Source organism: Somniosus microcephalus, chromosome 3 (assembly GCF_052327205.1).
Source record: "Somniosus microcephalus isolate GS21.2 chromosome 3, FLI_Smic_1.0, whole genome shotgun sequence".
Lineage (NCBI taxonomy): Eukaryota > Metazoa > Chordata > Chondrichthyes > Squaliformes > Somniosidae > Somniosus > Somniosus microcephalus.
This window is the reverse complement of record NC_140989.1, coordinates 24,054,115-24,076,846: the sequence shown is the minus strand read 5'-3', so window position 1 is coordinate 24,076,846 and position 22,732 is coordinate 24,054,115. Positions and strand designations below refer to the sequence as shown.

The following is a 22,732-nucleotide window of genomic DNA, read 5'->3' as shown; positions in this document are numbered from 1 at the left end:
GGGAGACATTCGACTATGGTCGAGTGGAATAACTCCACTGGATCCACTGCCAGTTCTTCTTCCACCGTCGGTAACGGTAGGCGCGACAATCCATCAGCATTCCCATGCTGTTTAGTTCCCTTGTACTCGATGTCATATTGGTGTGCCCCTAGGAAAAGGGACGACCTCTGCAGCCGTTGTGCCGTCATTATCGGTACGCCCTTCTGAGGGTTGAAAATGGAGACGAGGGGTTGATGATCCGTTAGTAGAGTAAATTTCTGACCGTGCAGGTAGTGATTGAACTTCTTCACCCCCCACACCAGGCCGAGGGCCTCTCTGTCAATCTGAGCGTAGTTACGCTCGGCTGAAGTTAACGAGCATGACGCAAAAGCTATCGGCCTCTCTGAACCATCAAGGGATTTATGTGACAGTACCGCCCCAATGCCGTAGGGAGACGCATCACACGCCAGTCTTATCGGTAGTGATGGGTTGTAGTGAGCCAATACTTCTCTTGAAGTGATTAGGTCCTTACTCTCCTGAAAAGCCCGCTTACATTCATCGCTCCATTTCCATGCTACTCCCGTTCGTAGTAGGGCGTTCAGTGGATGCAGAATTGTGGACAAATTCGGCAAAAACTTACGGTAGTAATTCACCAATCCGAGGAATGACCTCAGTTGCGACACATTTTCAGGCGCCGGAGCCATAACTACCACTTTAATTTTGTCAGGGGACTTATGCAACCCCTCTTCATCAATCACGTGGCCACAATACGATATCTGTTTCTTAAAAAACTCGCACTTGGGGCGATTGGCTCGTAGCCCATGTTCACGTAGTCTAGTGAGCACCTGCTCTAGGTTGGCAAGGTGTTCACTTGTCACTAGGATGTCGTCTAAGTAACACTGAGTCCCCGGAATCCCTTGAAGGACTTGTTCCATCGCTCTTTGCCATATCGCTGGAGCTGATGCTACTCCGAATACCAGTCAATTATACTGGTAAAGACCTTTGTGAGTGTTTATCGTGAGATACTTCCTAGAGGATTCTGCAACCTCCATCTGCAAATATGCTTGTGCCAGGTCAATTTTTGTAAAATGCTTCCCTCCAGATAGTGAGGCGAAGATATCTTCTATCCTTGGAAGAGGATATTGTATTGTGTGAAGGACTGGGTTCACCGTCACCTTGAAGTCCCCACAGATGCGAGCCTTCCTTGGCTCCTCAGACTTATTGTTTAACGTTTTCTTCATGACAGGAACGATGGGTGTCGCCCACTCGCGCCAGTCTACCTTAGATAACACGCCTGCATTCTCCAGCTCTGCGAATTGCATATGGTACCGGTCTTGCTTTGAAAAACTTGGGAATTGCATTCTCCTCCATTTTTATCGAGGCGGTTACGCCTTTAAGAGTGCCCAGTTCTTGTTGAAAAACCTCTTTGGCGTCAGCTAAGATTGTTGACAATCGTCCAGGAGTGACGTCGTCATCCTTTTTACCCGCCACCGTCAGTGCCTGAATGGAGTGCCAGTCTAAACTTATCTTTCTGATCCATTCACGTCCCAATAACGGTGGTCCACCATCTTGCAGAATGTAGAGATACAATTTCCATATTTTCTTGCTGTTGTATTTGACAGGCACCCTTATTTTTCCTCTGGGGTATACTTTTTGCCCCGTATATGTCCTCAAGACAATGGATGTCTCTCTCAAGGGTATGTGTGAGAATAGCCGCTCGTAGTCTCGTCGATTCATGACGGTTAGAGCTGATCCTGTATCCAATTCCATTTTGACTTGGGACCCTGCTATCGTGAGGGTGACCCAAATGGTTCGGTGATCCTCTTTTGCGATTACGTTGTGAAGTTTGAGACAGCTTAGTCTCTTGTTCCCGGATTCACTATCGCTCATCTGGTCTTCGGAACTACTGTCCATCTCTTATGTACTTTCCTGTACGGTTCCTTAGTAGCCTTTTTGTTGTCGTTGGTCTTCTTCCCAGACCTGCAAACTCGTGCAATGTGTCCCATCTTTCCGCATTGCCTGCATATTTTGTCCTTGGACAAGCAGTCCTTCTGGTCATGGTTAGTTCTGCCGCAGCGATAACATTTTGCAAATCCCCGTGTCATTTCATGGGTGCCGTATCCCTGTGGCTTTTGTTGTATTTCCGCAGCTCCCCTGGCTGCTGCTTCGTACGATACTGCCACGCTGAAAGCCTTATCTAGCGTCAGCTCTTTCTCTGAGAATAACTTCTTCTGGGTTCCTTCACTCAGGAGTCCACAGACAAATTTGTCCCGTAGGGTATCTGCCAGTCCTGCTCCGAACTGGCAGTGCTTTGATAGCTTGCGTAGTTCCGTAAGGTACTCAGCATTGCTCTCATCTTTATGCTGAGTTCTCCTGTGGAATTTAAATCTTTCTGCTATCAGCAGCGGTGCAGGGTTTAGGTGTTCCTGTAGGATAGCAACAATTTCGTTAAAACTCTTCACCTTCGGTTTGGCTGGAGTAATCAGGTCCCGCAATAGGCCGTACGTTCTTGCGCCCATTAAATTTAGCAGTACCGATGCCTTTTTCTCATCGGCTATTTCGTTTGCCTCGCAATATACCTCGACTCTTTCCACATACGTGGTCCAGTCCTCTATTGCATTATCAAAGGCAGTGATACAGCCAGTCTTCGGCATCTTGGAAATCTAAAATGGCGCCTCCCGCGCTTTGCCTTCTTCCCCGCTGGATTAAGATGGCGCCTCCCGCGCTTTGCCTTCTTCCCCGTTATTGCTAGCGCTGCTTTCCGCGGTTTCCGTGGCAACCTGCAGTTCCTCGCGGCTTTCTGCGCGTTTAATATTTTTTTTATTTTATTATTTTCCCGTCATGGAACAACCCTGTGGGACTCTTGCCTCCCTCTTCTCGGGTCTGTACGCTGCCCGGCTTCATAGCACCAGCCGCACCTTGTGTGCTCCACCCTCTCTCTCTCTCTCTCTCCTCTTCCCGACAACGCTGCTCGGCCCCGTTGCAAGCCACCCGCTCGAGTTCTAGACCGCCGCAGCCCAGGAAGGATCAGTGTACTACCTGCCACCAGCCCGATTAGCTGAAGCACCGTCGACAGGAACCAAGCCCCGCTCTCGACAGCCTCTCCTGCAATCTTCAACTCCGCTGACTCAGGGGCGGATGCCCACGGTCGACGCCCGTTTCTACTGCTTCTTTCTTCCTTCTGGCCTCGACCTCTGCTCACTTCACTTCAGGAATGGATCCCATGAGGTGGTGCAGACTGTAGGTAAGTTCGTATCTGCTCGTCGCCAATATTATGTCCGTGTATAATTGGGACACTGACAGCAGGAGTTGATTATAACAAGTCTTTACTGAATGGAGACAATCGGGAAACTGAAACTACAGAAGGCTGTTAGTGCCTTTTATACAGGGGTGGTCACTGCCGGTACTGCAGTCTGAGACCAGTTATTCCCTTAAAGGTACATACACAACATAAACTACCAAGCAAGATAACAAAACAAAGCTAGATGTTATCAAAATTCAATCAGATCCCATGTAAATGTTGTAGAGGGATGAGCTTCGATGGGCCAAGTCTCACCCTTAAGAAATTCTCTCTTGCTTTAAATGCTCTGTAATTGCCTTTAAAAATCGCTCTGCCTCTCTCGCTCCTTAAAATAAATCTTTTTAACCAAGCTTTTGATCATCTTCCCTAATATCTCCAGCTTTCGCTCAGTATTCCCCACCTCCCATACCTCTGAAGTGCCTTGGGACATTTTCATACATTAAAGGAGATTAATTTTTGCAAGTTATTAATTAAAATTTATGCCTTGTTCTTACTTAAATTGAAGTAATAATCTTGGTTCACATGATCTACTTTATATACCTTGAAATGATGTTCACCCCCTCCTAATCACCTACTCTAGACTGGAGATCTTAAGCTTCTCCAATTGCTGCTTTCAGTGTTATTCTCTTTAGATTCAATCTCCAGTGTCTCCACCACCTGTGCACTGTGGCTGCAATACACAACGCAGCAACTCACTCACCGAGCTCAGCGAAACAGCACTTTCCAGTTCCACAACCGTTATCACAAAGAGTAATACGATCATGGGAAACCATCATCTTCAAGTTCCCCTCCAAGTCACGAATCGTACTCACTTGTTGAAAATATTGCTGTTCCTGCCAAAATCTCGACCAAAATCTTCAAATTACCTACCTGACACCATTTTCAAATCCCTCTGTGGCCTCGCCTCTCCTTAGCTCTAATCTCCTCCAGCCCCACAACCCCCCCCCCACCCCACGATATCTGCACTCCTCTAATTCTGGCCTCTTGAACATCCCTGATTTTAATCGCTCCACCATTGGCGGCGATGCCTTCAGCTGCCTGGGCCCTAAGCGCTGGAATTTCCTCCCTAAACCTCTCTGCCTCTCTTTCCTCCTTTAAGACGCTTTTCAACACCTACCTCTTTGACCAAGTCTGCCCTAATTTCTCCTTATGTGGCTCAGTGTAAAATCTTGTTTCCTGTGAGGCGCCTTAGAATGTTTTACTACGTTAAAGGCGCTCTGTAAATACAAGTTGTTGTTGCTGTTGTGGGAACAAAGACTGCAGCAGTTCAAGGCAGCAGCAAACCACCTTCTCAGGATTACTATTGTTGGCCATATCCCTTGAAGAAAAAATTGTTTTTATACCCTCTCTAAAGCATGTACATCCGTTTTGAAGTAACAACAGAAAATGCTGGAAAAACTCAGCAGGCCAGGCAACATCCGTGGAGAGAAATTAGAGTCGACGTTTCGGGTCAAAACCCTTTATCAAGACTAAAGAGGCACAGGGAATGAAATAGATTAAGAGGCCAGGCTGGGAGAGAACAAAAAAGAGACGAGACATTAAGAGGTATTCAAAACGAGACGAGATGGTGATAGGACTAGTGGAGACAAAAGATGGCTCTAGATTAGGTGTGAAATGCACTGGCAGAATGGGAGACAGCTGCCATGTGGGAGAGAGAAAAAAAGGAAGGGGGGGGGGGGGGGGAAACCAAAACAAAGGTGTGGATAAAAGATAAGTAAAAATGTAATAGGGGCCAAGGTTATGATCTGAAATTGCTGAACTCGATATTGAGTCCAGATTATTTTTTTTAGCGACACCTTTGTTTTGGTTTCCCCCCCCCCCACTTTCCTTTTTTCTCTCTCCCCCACATGGCAGCTGTCTCCCATTCTGCCAGCGCATTTCACACCTAATCTAGAGCAGTTTTTGTCTCTCCACTAGTCCTATCACCATCTCGTCTCGTTTTGATGTCTCTTCTCTTTTGTTCTCTCCCAGCCCGGCCTCTTAATCTATTTCATTCCCTGTGCCTCTTTAGTCTTGACAAAGGGTTTTGACCCGAAACGTCGACTCTAATTTCTCTCCACGGATGTTGCCTGGCCTGCTGAGTTTTTCCAGCATTTTCTGTTGTTATTTTGGATTTCCAGCATCTGCAGTATTTTGCTATCGTACATCCTTTTTGAAATGTGGTGACAAAAACTGACCACAGTACTCCAAGTGTGGTCTCATCAGCGCTGTGCCTCAACACAACCTCTGTAGACAAGTCTGCCTATAAACCAAACAATCTATTTGGTTAATTCCTTCCTCACATTGACTCGATAGTGAATGCGACAACTGTAGTATTACCAAGGTCTCTTTCTAATTTCCTATGTTAATCCCACTCCAATATGTTTGTTTGCCTGCTGAGCTGTATTATTGATAAACCCTTCTGCAAATCATGAATTACAATCTATATCCCTGCATCTCTGCCCATTTTGTGCCAGAACCAAGGTCACTTCTGTTGACTGGAGATGGGAGAAACTAGGATTTAACTGATGAACTCTCCTTCCTTTTGCCCTTTGTTAGTAGCCTGCCTGGAGCCAGGTTTTGTTGTGCCATTGTAAATGGACACTTTATATGATATGGGGGCTGACTGCCAATTGAAATATCTTGACCATCAGAATCAGGATGAACAGATTTAGCAGCAATTCCATAAGACATCTAAGTTTTGGAATGCAATCAGACTTCTCAAGAAACAAGGCAGAGGAAGATTATGCATCCTAAGCAACCAACTTCTCTGAACATCCAACACTCACCCCCAGCCTCTCACTTTTATTTTGCTGATGCCACATCCTGATGGCAAGGGAATACACAATGAATGGTAGGACCCTAGGAAGGACAGAGGATCAGAGGGACCTTGGTGTGCATGTACATAGAGCCTTGAAGGCAGCAGGATAGGTAGATAAGGTGGTTAAAAAGGCATAAGGGATACTTATATTCTATGCCTTGGCTAATGAAGACAAGAGCGGGGAGGTTATGATGGGGCTGTACAAAATGCTAGTTAGGCCACAGCTGGAATACTGTGTGCAGTTCTGGTCGCCACACTATAGGAAGGATATGATTGCATTGGAGAGGGTGCAGAGGAGATTCACCAGGATGTTACTTGGGCTGGAGCGCTTCAGCTATGAAGAAAGACTGGACAGGCTGGGGTTGTTTTCCTTAGAGCAGAGAAGGCTGATGGGGGGACCTGATTGAGGTGTACAAAATTATGAGGGGCATAGATAGGGTATAGAAAGGAACTTTTCCCCTTAGTAGAGGGGTCAATAACAAGGGGGCATAGATTCAAGGTAAGGGGCAGGAGGTTTAGAGGGGATTTGAGGAAAAACCTTTTCACCCAGAGGGTGGTTGGAATCTGGAACTCACTGCCTGAAAGGGTGGTAGAGGCAGGAACCCTCAACGTTCAAGAAGCATTTAGATGAGCACTTGAAACACCATAACATACAACGCTAAGGACCAAGTGCTGGAAAATGGGATTAGATTAGACAGGGCCTGATGGCTGGTGCGGACACGATGGGCCAAAGGGCCTCTTTCTGTGCTGTATAACTCTATGACACACTATATGCTGGAAATTATATTGGGACTCAAAGAAGCAACTGAAGACAAATTTCACTGTCCCGTCCCACCCAACCACACAGGATTTTTGAATTTGGTCATGCAGAGTTGTTTTCGGTCCCAAGCTGTACAAGAAACGGTCATGAATCTTATCATGACTCATGAAGTAACACTGAGCGGCCAGCTGGTGGCGCCGTCCAAGGAGTATAAATACTCGGACGTGGGCCCAGCTTGCTCAGGATGTTTCTGTAACCAGGAACTAGTGATGTAACTAGAAATCTCATGGTTTTGAAACAGTTGATTAAATTGATGTAAAAATACTGAGCCTTGTTTTACACTCAAACCAAGCGCTCAGTAGTCTTGTTACATCAGAAACCATCCCCCTTGGTCAGAACTGTCAGATGCTGGCAAAGAGTGGAACCCATGGGCAATATTCTGGAGAGGTCACCCATAAGCCTCCGGATGAGCAATCTGCAGTGGTGACAGCATCTTTACCAAAAGAAGTAGCATCGCGTATCCCTCAACTGTGCTGTCAGAGACTCTGCACTTGGTTAAGACTAGAACCGGATAATCTATTGAGAGCATGGACATATTCCTGGTCTAGGTGTCTGTCTAAAAGATACCCTGACCTGATAAAGCGTTGGACCCAGCAGATAACACTTGCATGGCAGATCCCAGAGGTGGTCAATCAGCTGGTCTTGGCCCGACAAAGCTGCATATAATCGTTTAAGCTGTTGATTACTTTTTTTCACCTACTTAAAATAGGATTTGTTGGGAGAAGGGGGAAGATAAAGAGACGGTCCCTATGATTTACCCATGTCGGTGGTCCTAGACTGACATCAGATTTTTAAACAATTTTCATGGTTAAGATTTAGAGGCGATTCAATATTCTGCACAGAGTCAAATCCCAGGCAAAACTATATATTAGACAAAAAAAACCCAGACTTATGGTATTGTAATTCATTCACCTAAGCGAGCCACACAGATGTGAAGACTATACTGGTTGCTAAGGAAAAAATATTGAGCAGCTGCCCAAAGGTGAAGTTTAAAAAAAAAAATTGGGTCATAAAGAGTGAAATGTTCACAGCACTGCTACCTTTGAAGTTTAAAATGGACAATATCATTATGATTTTCCCTCAAGGCCTTGGGCAATCTGAAGGAACATGCACAAATGCATAATTGAGCCATGCATAAAATGCAATGCACCATTTTCACTCACTCCCATTATAATGGTGTCCTGATTGAACTGTATGTACAAAATACAGCAAATTAAAGAGAAGTCAATAGTTGTCCTCACAAAGGTCACTGTGACATAAGCCCAAATTATTAGTCATACCACGAGTTATGTTGCAAGTGCCCACTCTCAGTCACAAACAATTCAGTTTTCCTTCTTTTCTGCTCCCTCCCAAGCACAGGGTTTACCACTAGCAATGTATAAAGTAAATTTTACCCTAAATATAAAAAGGATATTATTTAATTTCAGATAGTTTTCAATCTCCATTGCATTACATTTAAATCAATTGCTATGGAGAAGTTAAGAACCAGACATTATTTTTGTAGGAGTTTGGAAAAGGGGTGGGAAGAAGGGGAAAAAGAAACCTCACACATACAGGAAACTTTGGTTTATCCGGAGGTTGTATGTCCGGAAACCTCGATCTACCGGCAGAAATCAGGAGCCGTTCTGTTAGGTTTTTCTTCTTCTCGTGGCTTTGTTTTCAACAGTCCCTTAGTAGGGGGGTCAATAACAAGGGGGCATAGATTCAAGGTAAGGGGCAGGAGGTTTAGAGGGGATTTGAGGAGGAACTTTTTCACCCAGAGGGTGGTTGGAGTCTGGAACTCACTGCCTGAAAGGGCGGTAGAGGCAGGAACCCTCACAACATTCAAGAAGCATTTGGATGAGCACTTGAAATGTCATTGCATACAAGGCTATGGACCAAATGCTGGAAAATGGGATTAGATTGGACAGGGCTTGATGGACGGCGCAGACACGATGGGCCGAAGGGCCTCTTTCTGTGCTGTATAACTCTATGACTCTATGAGTCGGGCTCTGGAAAGTCTCTCTGAAGCTGTTGCTAAGCTACAGAGACGCTTCCAAGGTACGGGGCCGACTGTTTACAAACTGTTGCTAAACAAGAGTGTTTGTTGTCAGATACGGAGATGAAAACCTCCGTATGCTTCAACATTAACTTTGTATGTCCGGCAGTTTTGATAGATCGGCAACAGCTCGGTCCCGTCGGTGCCGGATATAACAAAGTTTCCTGTACCAAGTTTTAAGTAAGGAGTATAAAGTTCAAGGTTTTCTTAAAGAAACTAGGTTATAACCTTGAAATATATATTGCAGACTTGCAAGTACCTGCATACCCAAATCAGTATCGTCACTGAGTAAATGCACTGTACAGAGCCATATAGACCATGAAGATCTCGGGTTCAACTCCAAGTTTGTGCTGGGTTAGCTGGCCAAGGTGGTGGCAGCACACAGGATTGAACTAGTCATGATGCTTTCCTTTAGCCATAGTAAAACAGCCTGCCGACATCAATTTGGCTCACACAATGGCTACTTGGACAATGTTCTGGAAAGCTGTGGGCACCTATGAAAACCTCAGGTGTACCATCTTGATAGGAGCAGCAAAAATTGCCATGGATTGCTCATTCATTCACTCTTCCCCAAAATAGTAAGAATCTAAAAGTTGTTTATTGGTCTGGATGCTCCACAGGTTCAATTTTGTGTAGCACGATTGCAGTGTTAAGTGATGTTAGTGAGAAAGGGCATTTGTAACTTTATTGTTGCACGCTTTTAATCTAGTAACTTAACTATATTAATCTATAAATTTGAGTCAAAAGACTGGTTAGATGGGCCAAATCAAGTTTTCTAGTTTTTAAGTTCTTAATAATTTTTTATTTTACCATATAGATTCAACATATTGCGAGCAAATCAGAGCTCCCGATACTTACCAGAACCAATTTTTATAAGTCCATTATGCTGGATGAATATGGTGTCACAAGTCAGATTTCCATGGATGATGGGAGGATCACAAGAGTGGAGGTAGCTGGTAAATAAAGCAAAATTCAACAAACTGAGCAACTTGGTAGTTACTTTGGACATGCATAGAATTTTACTAAACTAAAATATTATTATATCAGCATGGCGCCTTACAAAAGGATCTTGTGTGTACAATTAGAGAACAAATTATACACTTAGCGAAATGGGACTCATCTGTAAAATATTTAGCATTTAAAAAAAATAAATAAAAACAATTTAAATACATTTCTGAACATTTACATTTTTTACTGATCTGATGCCCTTCTGTCGCCGTATATTTTAACAGCGCTCCAACCAAAGGGGGTGGGCATATTGCCACCTCCCAGGCCGCAACCAATACCCACATATGCCTGTCGCCAGGAGATGCTGTGGACTATCCAATTGTGTGTCTCTCCCATGATTTAACCCTTCCTGATTGGAAAAAAACCAGAGTCTCTAGTCAGCACCTCCCTGCTCCATGTGTCTCAGGTCAGGAACTGAACAGAAGAACTTACATTTCGGTTGCGCTCATATTATTCAGCGGCACCATGTTGCTGAAGATCTCGGGATGACATTGAATACGCCAGATGGAAAATTAGCAAAGCCTGGACAAGCCCATCGAAAACACGAGTGTGTTTAGCTGTTGCTCACCAAGCTAAAATACTAGAAGAACAAGCTCAATGGGCTGAATGGGCTTTGTTCAACTTCGACTTCTATTGAGAGCGAGTGATTTTGTCCTAGTGGATGGAAGAACTTTCCTACTTGCACATGGGAGGGCGATCAGAAAAGTAAAGGTTGCAAATTTCAAAACTGAATTCTGTTCAACTTCATCTAATGCTATGTGTTAATTCTGGAAGCAATTAAAATAGCTGCTCTTTTTCCTGATTACATAGTGCTGTAGCACTCACATCACACAGTCAAAACAAAAATCAAACAGACAGTTTGAAGACATTATTCTAGGTTATTAAAAATATACCTTACGCAGCACTAAGCTACTGATCAACAACACTTGGGTAAAAAGAAAACCATGAATGCTGGAAATATGAAATGAAACAGAATGCTGAAAATACGTAGCAGGTTGTTGAGCAGAAAGATGGGTTATTTAAACAAGTTAAGGGGTGGGGGCAGAGATTCATGTTCTCTAGTCTTCTTTTGAATCCACGAATACACAGCATGTCAAATTCGGAAAACATGGACAGAATTTTTGGAACTACATTTGGATGGGAAGGTTGTGTCAGGAGCAGACAATGAAATAATTGGTTACCTTTTCTTTCAGATGCTGTCCATTTCCACCAATGTGTTTATTTCATGAGTGCTCCTTACACCAGCATGAACTCGCAAACCCAATATCTTGGAACTGATTCCTTTACAAAAAAGCTGAGTTTTCCTTCCCGATTAGATATCACACAAATAGGCCTGCTATTATTTTTTTTAAAAGAAAAGACAAGAACCACATTGGCCACCGTCTGGTCCTCTGATCATCCTGGTTCAATGAAGTTTAAAATTTTCCACCGCCTATTACCTCAATTTATTTTACTATTCTTGGATGCATTCCATGTGGACCTAGTTTTTATGAACCTTTAAGTAGTCCAGTTTCTTAATGGCCATTTAAATGGTTAATTATTTTCTATTAAAACTCTAATGCAGCTCCACGACTTCAGTTATAAATTTAGGAATATAGCATTTTTTAATATGACAAAGTTCTGCTTTATATTGGCTTCCCCCAAATGGGCAACACCACTTTGAAGCACTTTTCTTCAGCTCCAACTTGCTGTAGTCTTGCATCTTCTTTATTGGTGAATTTGTGAATTGAAATTCAATTTGCACATTTCAATTATATTTAAAACAAGTTTTTTAAAAAAAAAACAAATCTTCACACTTTGGCTTGTTTTATTAATAATGCTCAGAAACTTCAAGTTTTCAATGCACAAGTTTAATTTTACAAGAATAATTTGATCATCTTGCTCTCAAGTGAATTATTTTTAAGCCTTTCTTAAGGCTAAAGGGATCAAGGGATATGGGGAGAAAGCAGGGACAGGGTACTGAATTTGGATGATCAGCCTCATTAAATGGCGGAGCAGGCTCAAGGGGCCGAACGGCCTACTCCTACCTTCTATGTATTGCAATAATTCAATCATGTATCGTTACAATAGTATTTAAAGATACTAGTGGATCTCCTATATCATTGCTAATGGAAAAGAAGTGTAAAATGGATTGCTGAATTGCTATTGTCTATTTTGTGCGACTGCCCAAGCTAAATTTCACCTCAAAGCTTTCTTCAGTTTGAGCTGGGCCATTGCATCATGTTGGCTGTATGCTCGAGATTTTTTTTGCTGCAGTTTGATTAGGGAGAAAATTGAAGCTTAAAATGATTGGTGAACAATGGTTGAAAATACTTAATTCTAAAAGGAGGAAAACAGGCAACCAGTGAGGAAGCAAACTGACAGACTCTGTCACGACAAGAGATATTATAAAGATGGCTTTTGATTCAGAATTCCAAACTTTGAAACAATTGATTCTAATAAGGTACCCAATAAGGTTTTGTTTTTATGCAAAGTACACAGGTAAGCTCTCCAGTACCCTCATGGGTAAAAGGCGTGCTGCAGCATTAAACTCTACGGATCAGAAGGTTTCTGGTTTGATACCCAGTCTGTTCTGGGTTACCTTATCTCTGCCAACCAAGTGGTAGAAATACAACTGGCTTCAGTGTCCCTGGGGTTTGGGGGGAGCGGGGGGGCAAAAGAAAGGCAGATTCCCACTCCAAATCATCTGTGGGCATGTGATAAGAACTGGGCTGGATTTGGCTATGGTGCTCTTGATCAATACACTGCTGATACTCACCGCCTAGGCTCATGGATAACTTTGAAGGACTACCAGCACCTGTGGAACCATAGCCAAGGAAGAGACAATGCCTTCAGGAGAAGCAAGGGCAGGGGGAGGAGGAAAGGGAAGGGGAAAAAATGTAAACCACCAGAACTGAGATTCATTTAAGGTCCCTGACTTCTTACCTCAAGGCAGACAAAATCTGGGTGCACCATCTCTTCCAAGCCTGTTTAGAAATAAACAAAGTTATTCAAATGTGGACTATTTTAAAAAAATCCAGTTTAATTAATTTGGTTTGAGAGAAATATATCCTTTCCTATACTTACAGGAAAAGCATGAAGCAATCCCACATCATAGATCTAATACCTAGCATTGCCACCTTGGCTAACTCAATCGAAACCCTTGGCAGCTGTAGCATGTTGACACCTCTACTTACTAGCCCAGCTCGATACTGGTGTCTACTCAGAGATCAAATTATGTCATGTCACATTTTGAAGAGATTTTCTCAGTTAACCAGCAAGAAAAGGACAAAATTTCAATGCTGATTTCAGATAGACAGGATAGACTTCCAACTAGACATTTTTGATGGGATCTTCTCTTATTGTGAATGGCCTGTATAGGGATTCGACCCACAAACCTGGCTTTATTAGCACCATGCACTAACCAACTGAGCTAACCAGCCTGAAGACAACGGGAGGGAGAAAATGTATTGGAACCAAAGATGCTTGCTCAGTCAGGTTGGATGTATGCTCAATCTACCTGAAGTGAAATGTCCTAAATAATACTTTGTCTTCATTTCTCCATCTTCCCCACCAACAAAGGTTCCTACTTGCATACAAAATTGAAACATTCTTCATCTTTCCTAATTATTGCAGGCTAACCTCTACAAGAGGAGTGAGCTTTGGTTTAGTGGTAACATTCCTGCATCCGAGTCAGAGGTTTTGGGTAGAAGCCCCATTCTGTACAGCCGAAGTGAGCAAAGAGAGCTCCGACCTCTCAATACTGGGCTGATACCCAGTGGCGCACTTGTGCCCAATGGCAGTGGAGTGGCAACCCCCCCCCCCCCCCCCAATCGCAGCTAACCAGTTCTCGGTCAGGCTAATGACCTGTTCACATAAAAAGGGGTCTTCGTTATGGAAACAACCCAGAGCACGATGGATCAGAACATAAAATAACCAATACACCAGCATGAAAACTATCTGTGGTGCTTCCCTTCTCTATTCCTGCATCTTAGGTTCTGGTGCATCAACCTTGGAAAGGCAAAAGTTGCCAAAAATCATCTAGTTACGATGCTGATACCACCTTCAAACTGCACCCAAAAATGACTATCAGAACACTATGTAGTATGACAAGGTGGAGGGGTGCATATTTTCCACCTCCTACTATGCAGAGTTCAGCCACATGCTGTGGCCATCAAGCATGTGCGTGCGCATACACCCGCCCCCCCCAGAAAAGATGGAGCCACATCTGCATGCTGCCCAGATGGCCAAAAGCAGCACCCTGAGCTATTCAGAAGCAGCTGGTGCATACTCACGGCATAGTAGCAAAAATGAAAGCAAACTATCCTAACGTAGACTTTTGCAAACAGTAATCTACAACCTACCTTTTCATTCATAGTTTTGTGGTTTTTCTTTGTTTTCTTCAAAAACTGTTTTAAGCTTCCTGATGACATGTATTCTGTTATAAATATAACCTGCAGGAACAAACATCATAACAACTCCTTCAGCAGCTAGAAATATATTAAAGATACATGCTTACAGAATACATCATATACTCTCCCTTCCCTCTACCTCTTCAATTTGCAGTACAATAAAATTGTTTCCAAAAAAAAACTTAATTCTCTGCAAAATATGCAGATTACACTGGCTCAATTTTCCTGAGTACTTTTAAAGATTTTCTAAATACCTGGTTTTCTTTCATATTCTTAAAGGATTTTCAATGTTCCTTCATCGTCGCTTGGTCAAAATGCTGGAGCTCCCTACCCAACAGCACTGTGGGAGCACCTTCACCACACTGACTGCAGCGGTTCAAGGCGGCGGCTCACCACCACCTTCGAGGGCAATTAGGGATGGCCAATAAATGCCGGCCTTGCCAGCGACACCCACGCCCCAGGAACAAATTTTTTAAAAAGCATAATGTATGAAGTTGCAGTATGAAACTACTGATAATTTCTGAATCATAGAAACTACTGAACATTTATTACATGTCAAGTTTAATGAACATTTTCAGCTATAAATTATTCAGTCACATGGAAAAGCCTGTATTGATTTTTTATATTACAATTTAGGTACCAGAAACGCATCAGTCAGGTAAATCAGCCACCTACACTAAGCAGCACCAAGGCAGCTTACCCTAGCTTTATTTTCTTTCACATCTGCCCAGTACTTGTGGAATTTCACTATGTTCAGGTGCTCCAGCTGGATGAGATTGTCAAAGACGGCTTTAACCTTATCCTAAAAGGAACAGAAATATAGTCATTAGAAATGGTTACGGTATAAATTTGATCCCTTTCTGCCCTCGCCCCACTTGTATTGAAGGGGACGAGAAAAACTAGTTGGCTGAATTCTTGAACAGAGGCACCCAGTGAAACTACTTGGACATCCCATTTGTTAGCATTCAATTTCTGGAACTCAAGTTTATTTTTTATAAAATGAATAATCTTGTAATAGTCTTATTGCCATCGTTATGCTCATACTTTGAAAATACTAAAACCAAAGTGAACAAAGTAAGGCAGGAGTCATCATTAGCAACTCATATCAAAAGAATTGAGAGCTTTATTTTCACCTCTTGTAGTTTGAAGTTTTTTCGTTCGGAGAACTGGACTTCATTCCAAACAACTTCCACCCCCTCCTCCGTGTCCATTGCCAAGTACGCGCTGTCAATTCCAGGGACATTCCGCTGATTCACCTACAATTTAAAAAAAGGATATTCTTCAATGAAAACAAGTAATTTATTATGGAAAGCTTTACAATTTTGAAATTACAAGGCACTTGTAAGGTGTTAGCTTGGCTCAGGTGATAAAGCTCTGGCCTCAAAGCCAGATTTTGGGTTCAAGCCCCTTGCATGACTGAGGGTCTTGAGTTTTTGAAAGTGCTCTCCTTCAGATGAGGCCTCAAAATGGAAGCCTGCTTCAAAACGAGTGCCAGGTTTGGATACATAAGTTAATAGACTTTAGAGCAATTCTTTGTGCTTTAAGCACTTTTGAGACATTTCTGAGAGTAGTGGTATGCCATGTTCCCGTTAAGCGGGCTGCGCAGCCGCACAGCACTCTGGTGCTCCCGCGCAGCCAGCTCACCAGCTTTTAAAATGAAAAAACCACTCGCACACGCGGAATTTTGAATGGCCGTTAAAGGGGTCAAGTGGCCCCAAAAAAATGAGAACACACGTTGGTGGTATAGAGCACTTCTTTCTGTCAAATTTCTCCCAACAAGTTCACTATTAGGTTACGAGTATCTACATTTTTTGATGATTTTATATTTTTCTTCCAATTTTCCTGTCAAGAAAAATAATCTCAGCATTTAACTCAAAGGAAAAGCACCAACCAATTGGTCATATAGTGCTAACTGGCTGAAAGGGGATTTTTTCCTCCTTAATATGCTATTTAAAAAAATAATAAAAGTTCCCCATTCAAAATGTGTCACTGACATTTTCTTTCGTATGTACATACCATTCCAAATCTGCCTTGCTAATGGAGGAAGAGCCAAGTATGCTGGAAGTCTGAACCAAAAGGATAGACGATGCTGGAAATATGCAGTGTGTTGGTGCGCATTGGATTAAAACAAGTTACCCTCAACCCTTCATAAGAACCAGTGTGATTGGGAAGGGCTAGCTCTTTCTTAGACTGACCAAAACAGAATGAGAAAAGATGAAGGGGAGGTAGATAGATTGTCATATGAAACAAACAGGTTTACTATGCCAAGAATTCTTACCGCGACACCTTTCATCACGTTTCGCTTTTATTTCCTTATTATATCCTGCATCATTAATTATAATCAAAAACATTTCAAGGAGGTAGATCATGATTTCATTTGCCTCAAATATGTTTCATGTTGTAGCTAACATGAGAAAATACCCCTCACCAACTATTGGAACGCAGATTATTTTTCAGCTTTGGGGAAACCAGAAAGCAATAGCGATCGTGTTAATCTGGAGAAAACTGCAAATGATGGATATACACTTGCAATATAAATAGAAAGCATAATTGCGCAGGTCTATCGGCATCTGAAAGATGCACTCATGTTTGGAGAAGCCAGTCCTGACAAAGGGTCTGCACACTTTCAGATTATGGATCTGCTGTGCATTTGAAGCAATTTCTGTTTTTATTGGAAGTGAAATTAACTACTTCAATGTGCTTTATCAGTTGTAATTCTCCCGCTGTTCCAAGAAATCAATTTCTTCAGCTTATGGGTTCAAGTGAAGAATGCACGGAAAAATGATTTTCAGTGATTTAAGAAAAAAAAAACCTTTCAAAACATTTTCGACCACAGGGGTCACCCATTTTAGCCTTGCCGTGCTTAATTCATCATTAACTGGACAAATTTAATTATTTTTAAAAATATTTTTACTCTGTCAACCAGAAGTGCAGATCAAGTGATCTTGTTGGAAGAGCCGCCCATAAAAAGACACAGCTTTCCATGTTCTAATCTGCTGGAACATCTGATTAGTCAGCATATATGTGGGGGGGGGAGGGAGAGAGGGGGCAGGACGCGCAATGTCAAAGTAATCGAGAAGACTCAAGTTCAGTGAGCTGCTAGAAAGGCTAATGAGCTGTCTTTAAGGGAACTTTGTCATGACAAGAATGAGCAGCTTCCATTACTACAGTATAAGCAGGTTGAACAAAGGGTCTCTACCCCAAAGTCAACCAGAAATGCATATCAAATTATATGTACAATGCCAATTATATGTACACTCATGAATATTTGATGGTAAACAGTTTATTTCCTTCATTACTTATGTCAGAAGCCATTAACGGTGGAGAATTCTTATGCAGCAATTTTCTTTCTTTTCCCCCCACTCCCAATTCACCTCAAACCAGAAATTAATTAATTTTGTCACATGCACCTCCTGCCACTTAGATTTTCAAATGTAACTTCCGAGTCCTCAGGTCCACACTAAACAATTCCGATCAGAGCGCAAGTAAAACAGGATTTTACAGGAGGATTTTCAATGATGATTGTATTACAGTGGCTTCAGGGAGCAATACGAAGGTAACTTTGGGGTCAAGTTTCTAGCTTGCATGTTTTGCACAAAATATTGTATGAAGATTTTTTGACGTAGCTAAACTGGAATTAACATTTTATGAACTACAAGTGCTTAGCCAGTAGGCAGAGATTACAAGCACTTTCCAATCAGTAAACTCATCCTGTGAAATATAATACTTGAAATCTTTGACTGATATTTTGAAATAGATAAAAGTCAAGCTGTCCACACAGCTGTTAAGACTATTTGTCCAACATCCAGCTTTGGATGAACTGCATTTCCTCCAGTTAAACATTGGGAAGACCAAAAACTCCGTACCCTTGACAACGATTCCATCCACTCCCGTCACTGTCACTCACTAGCTTGGAACCTCTCTCTCCAGCAAGAAGGTTGTCTACTTTCAGCTCCGTAACACCGCCTGCACCTGCCACTACCTCAGCCCATGTACCATTGAAACTCTTATTCCTGCCGTTGTCAACTCCAGTCTACTATTCCAATGCTCTCCTGGGCGGCCTCCCATCCTCTAAGCTATATAAATCTCAGCTCATCCAAAATTCAACTGCCCGTATCCCAAGGCCTGCTCACCCATCACCACTATACTTGCTGACCTATATCTGCCCCCAGCCCTTCCCCATCCCAATTTAAAATTCTTGTCCTCATGTTTAAATCTCTTCATGGTTCGCCTCTCCTTATCCAACAGTCTCTAGCCCTACAAACTCTCCGTTCCCCGATTCTAGACTTGTGCATCTTGCCTTCCCTTTCCCCATGCCGGCCATGCCTTCAGCCCTACACTCTTGAATCCCTTCCCTAAAAATCCTTCACCGCCCTCTGCTGCTTAAATCTTACTACATACTGTGACCCTCACCCCTCCCAACATCTCCTTTGGCTTGGCGTCCTTTCTTTTTGGTCATTCCTCTGAAGCACTTTGAGTTATTTTTCTACTTTAAAAGTTGTAAATAAATGTAAGTTGTTGTAAGTGATTTTTATAAATTATTTCCTCCCTTTATTTTCTTGGGGGGATGGAGGAAGCTATTTTACATTTAAATTAATAGTTAACCTGCACAAATGGAAAAGCCCAATGAGCAGCAAAGACACCAAACCAGCTTGGTCAACTAAATCAAAGGAAAATATTCAGGATTTTAAAAACATGCGTGGATGACAAGTTACATTGAAATGGTTCAGTGCATCATACAAGGGTATTGGGACAACATTACATCATGTAGGCTTAATTGTGATTTGTCCTGTGTGATACCAATAAGGTTAGTGACAACTGTTAGATATTTACTTCAAAACTAAAGATTCATTTTGAATTGAGGCAAGTGTCAGCTGGGTTCAAACAATAATACATTCACCCTGGTCAGAGGTTGTGAGCTTAAGCCACACTTCAGAACTTGACAGCAGAATCTAGGTAGACACTCCTATGCAATACAGAGGGAATGCTGTATTGTCAGACTCCAGAAGATAAGATTTCATCAAGGCACTAGTAGGGAGTTCTCCCGGTGTCCTGATCAACAGTCTTCCCTAAACATAGAAAAATAGGACAAGGAGTAGGCCATTCGGCCCTTTGAGCCTGCTCTGCCATTCAATATGATCATGGCTGATCCTCTATCTCAATACCATATTCCCGCGCTTTCCCCATACCCCTTTTGTGTCTAGAAATCTATCTATCTCCTTCTTAAATATATTCAGTGACTTGGCCTCCACAGCCTTCTGTGGTAGAGAATTCCACAGGTTCACCACTGAGTGAAGAAATTTCTCCACATCTCAGTCCTAAATGTCCTATCCCATACCCAGAGACTGTGACCCCCTTGTTACAGAACCCCCCCCAGCCAGGGGACACATCCTCCCTGCATCCAGTCTGTCTAGCCCTGTCAGAATTTTATATGTTTCAATGCGATCCCCTCATTCTTCTAAACTCTAGTGAATACAGGCCTAGTCGACCCAATCTCTCCTCATACGACAGTCCTGCCATCCCAGGAATCAGTCTGGTGAACCTTCGCTGCACTCCCTCTATGGCAAGTATATCCTTTCTTAGGTAAAGAGACCAAAACTGCACACAGTACTCCAGGTGTGGTCTCACCAAGGCCCTGTATAACTGTAGCAAGACATCCTTGCTCCTGTACTCAAATCCTCTTGCAATGAAGGCCAACATACCATTTGCCTTCCTAACTGCTTGCTGCACCTGCATGTTTGCTTTCAGTGACTGGTGTACAAGGACACCCAGGTTCTCTGTACATCAACATTTCCCAATCTATCACCATTTAAATAATACTCTGCCTTTGTTTTTCCTACCGAAGTGGATAACTTCACATTTATCCACGTTATACTGTATCTGCCATGTATTTGCCCACTCACTCAACTTGTCTAAATTGCCTTGAAGCCTCTTTGCATCCTCCTCACAACTCACAATCCCACCTAGCTTTGTGTCGTCAGCAAACTTGGAAATATTACATTTGGTTCCCCCATCCAAATCATTGATATATATTGTGAATAGCTGGGGCCCAAGCACTGATCCCTGCGGTACCCCACTAGTCACCGCCTGCCACCCTGAAAAAGACCCATTTATTCCTACTGTTTCCTGTCTGTTAACCAATTTTCAATCCATGCCAGTATATTACCCCCAATCCCATGTGCTTTAATTTTGCACACTAACCTCTTATGTGGGACTTTATCAAAGGCCTTCTGAAAATCCAAATACACCACATCCACTGGTTCTCCCTTATCTATTCTACCAGTTACATCCTCAAAAAACTCCAGTAGGTTTGTCAAACACTATTTCCCTTTCATAAATCCATGTTGACTTTGTCTAATCCCGTTGATATTTTCTAAGTGTCCTGTTATCACATCCTTTATAATAGACTCTAGCATTTTCCCTACTTCTGATGTTAGGCTAACTGGTCTGTAGTTCCCTGTTTTCTCTCTCCCTCCTTTTTTAAATAGTGGGGTTACATTTGCCACCCTCCAATCTGCAGGAACTGTTCCATAATCTATAGAATTTTGGAAGATGACAACCAATACATCCACTATTTCCATGGCTACCTCTTTTAGTACTCTGGGATGCAGATTATCAGGCCCTGGAGACTTATCAGCTTTCAGTCCCATTAATTTCTCCAGCACTATTTTTTTTTAAACTAATTTCCTTTAATTCCTCCTTCTCACTAGACCCTTGGTTCCCTAGCATTTCTGGGAAGTTATTTGTGTCCTCTTCCGTGAAGACAGAACCAAAGTATTTGTTTAATTGCTCTGCCATTTCCTTGTTCTTAATTATAAATTCTCCCATTTCGGACTGTAAGGGAACTACATTTGTCTTCACTAATCTTTTTCTTTTTACATACTTGTAGAAGCTTTTACAGTCCACTTTTATGTCCCTTGCAAGTTTACTCTCATGCTCTATTTTTCCCCTCTTACTCAATCTCTTGGTCCTTTTTTGCTGAACTCTAAACTGCTACCAATCCTCAGGCTTGCTACTTTTTCTGGCAACGTTATATGACTCCTCTTTGGATCTAATACTATCCTTAATTTCTTTTGTTAGCCATGGTTGGGCCGCTTTTCCTTGTGTTTTTGCGCCAGAAAGGAATGTATAACTGTTGCAATTCATGCATTCGTTCCTTAAATGTTAGCCATCGCCTATCCACCGTCATGCTTTTTAATGAAGCTCCCCAATCTATCATAGCCAACTCACTCCTCATACCATCGTAGTTTCCTTTGTTTAGATTTAGGACCCTAGTTTCGGATTGGACTTCTTCACTTTCCATCTTAATGAAGAATTCTATCATGTTATGGTCACTCTTCCCTAAAGGACCCCGCACAAGATTATTAATTAACCCCTTCTCATTGCACAATACCCAATCTAGGATAGCCTGTTCCCTAGTTGGCGTTACCTAGAACAGATTAACTGATCATTTCTTTCATTGGGGTTTGTGAGATCTTGCTATGTGCAAACAACACCCATATTGAAAGTAATTTGTGTGAAGTGCCATGGGACATTTGAAAAACATTTTAAGCTGTTATATAAATGCAAGTTCTCCCACAGAGCAGATGCACAAACTAGGTAATGGAGTGTATGTGGAAGGATCCTTTTGCAATACGAACAATTATATAAATCCAACTAGTCATTGGGGGTGGTGGGGGGAGGGGAAGGTGAAGAGGAGAAAGGGACTAATGAATAAAGAAATTAATGGGACTCGTGTAATTTATTTGGCAAAGGACATTTTAATGATGAACTAAAAGTGAAACATCTTGTGTAGCATCTGCCATCAAACAAACACATACTACAAATGAATAGACACAAATGTTCTGTCTGATAATGCTACTCTTACAGAAAAAAAAATCTTCAGCCAGACAGAGGACTGTTTGTGAGCCCGAGGAAAAACTGCAACATATATATCCAACACAAGCTAGAAAGACTGACCCGACAGGTGTTCTTAAACTTCATGTTATGCAAGTAATCTTACTCATATAACTTAAAGACTTGGATGGAAATTTTTATTCAATATTCATAAACAGGATTGCTCAATTTGATTACATTGATAGCAATACATCACTATGGGCAAAATTAGATACAACCCGTTATCAATTGACAATAGTCTCAATGCCAGAAAACACAATGAGACAGGCATCGTGTAAACCAGGTTGATATCTGTCCCCAGCATGAACCTGTCCCTGCAAATTAGTCATGCTGAAATGCACTCCAAACTAATTATGGGTGTGCATATTCCACTGAATCTAGGTGCCCATCAAACTTTCTGCTTATAAATAAATTAAAAAGAACATTTTTAACACTTGAATTTAAGGAAACTTGATCAAGGACTGGGAAAAGAAGCAAATAAATGTACTTTGTTTAATAT

General features: G+C 42.2%; 1 protein-coding gene across 2 annotated transcripts in view; it reads right to left on the bottom strand.

Annotated features, from left to right (window-relative positions):
- Positions 1 to 22,732, bottom strand: part of LOC147120907 (nuclear receptor-binding protein-like) — an 84,996-nt gene that overhangs the window by 38,757 nt on the left and 23,507 nt on the right. The window contains exons 2-7 of one of the 2 annotated variants that reach the window (XM_085979395.1): positions 15,471 to 15,593; positions 15,038 to 15,139; positions 14,290 to 14,379; positions 12,872 to 12,912; positions 9,797 to 9,891; positions 8,064 to 8,090 (exon numbers count right to left, since the gene is read on the bottom strand). In XM_085979395.1, coding sequence (XP_085835521.1) covers positions 8,064 to 8,090; positions 9,797 to 9,891; positions 12,872 to 12,912; positions 14,290 to 14,379; positions 15,038 to 15,139; positions 15,471 to 15,593 — 478 coding nt within the window. The remainder of the gene's footprint in view (positions 1 to 8,063; positions 8,091 to 9,796; positions 9,892 to 12,871; positions 12,913 to 14,289; positions 14,380 to 15,037; positions 15,140 to 15,470; positions 15,594 to 22,732) is intronic. The other variant, XM_085979401.1, reaches the window with a different exon arrangement.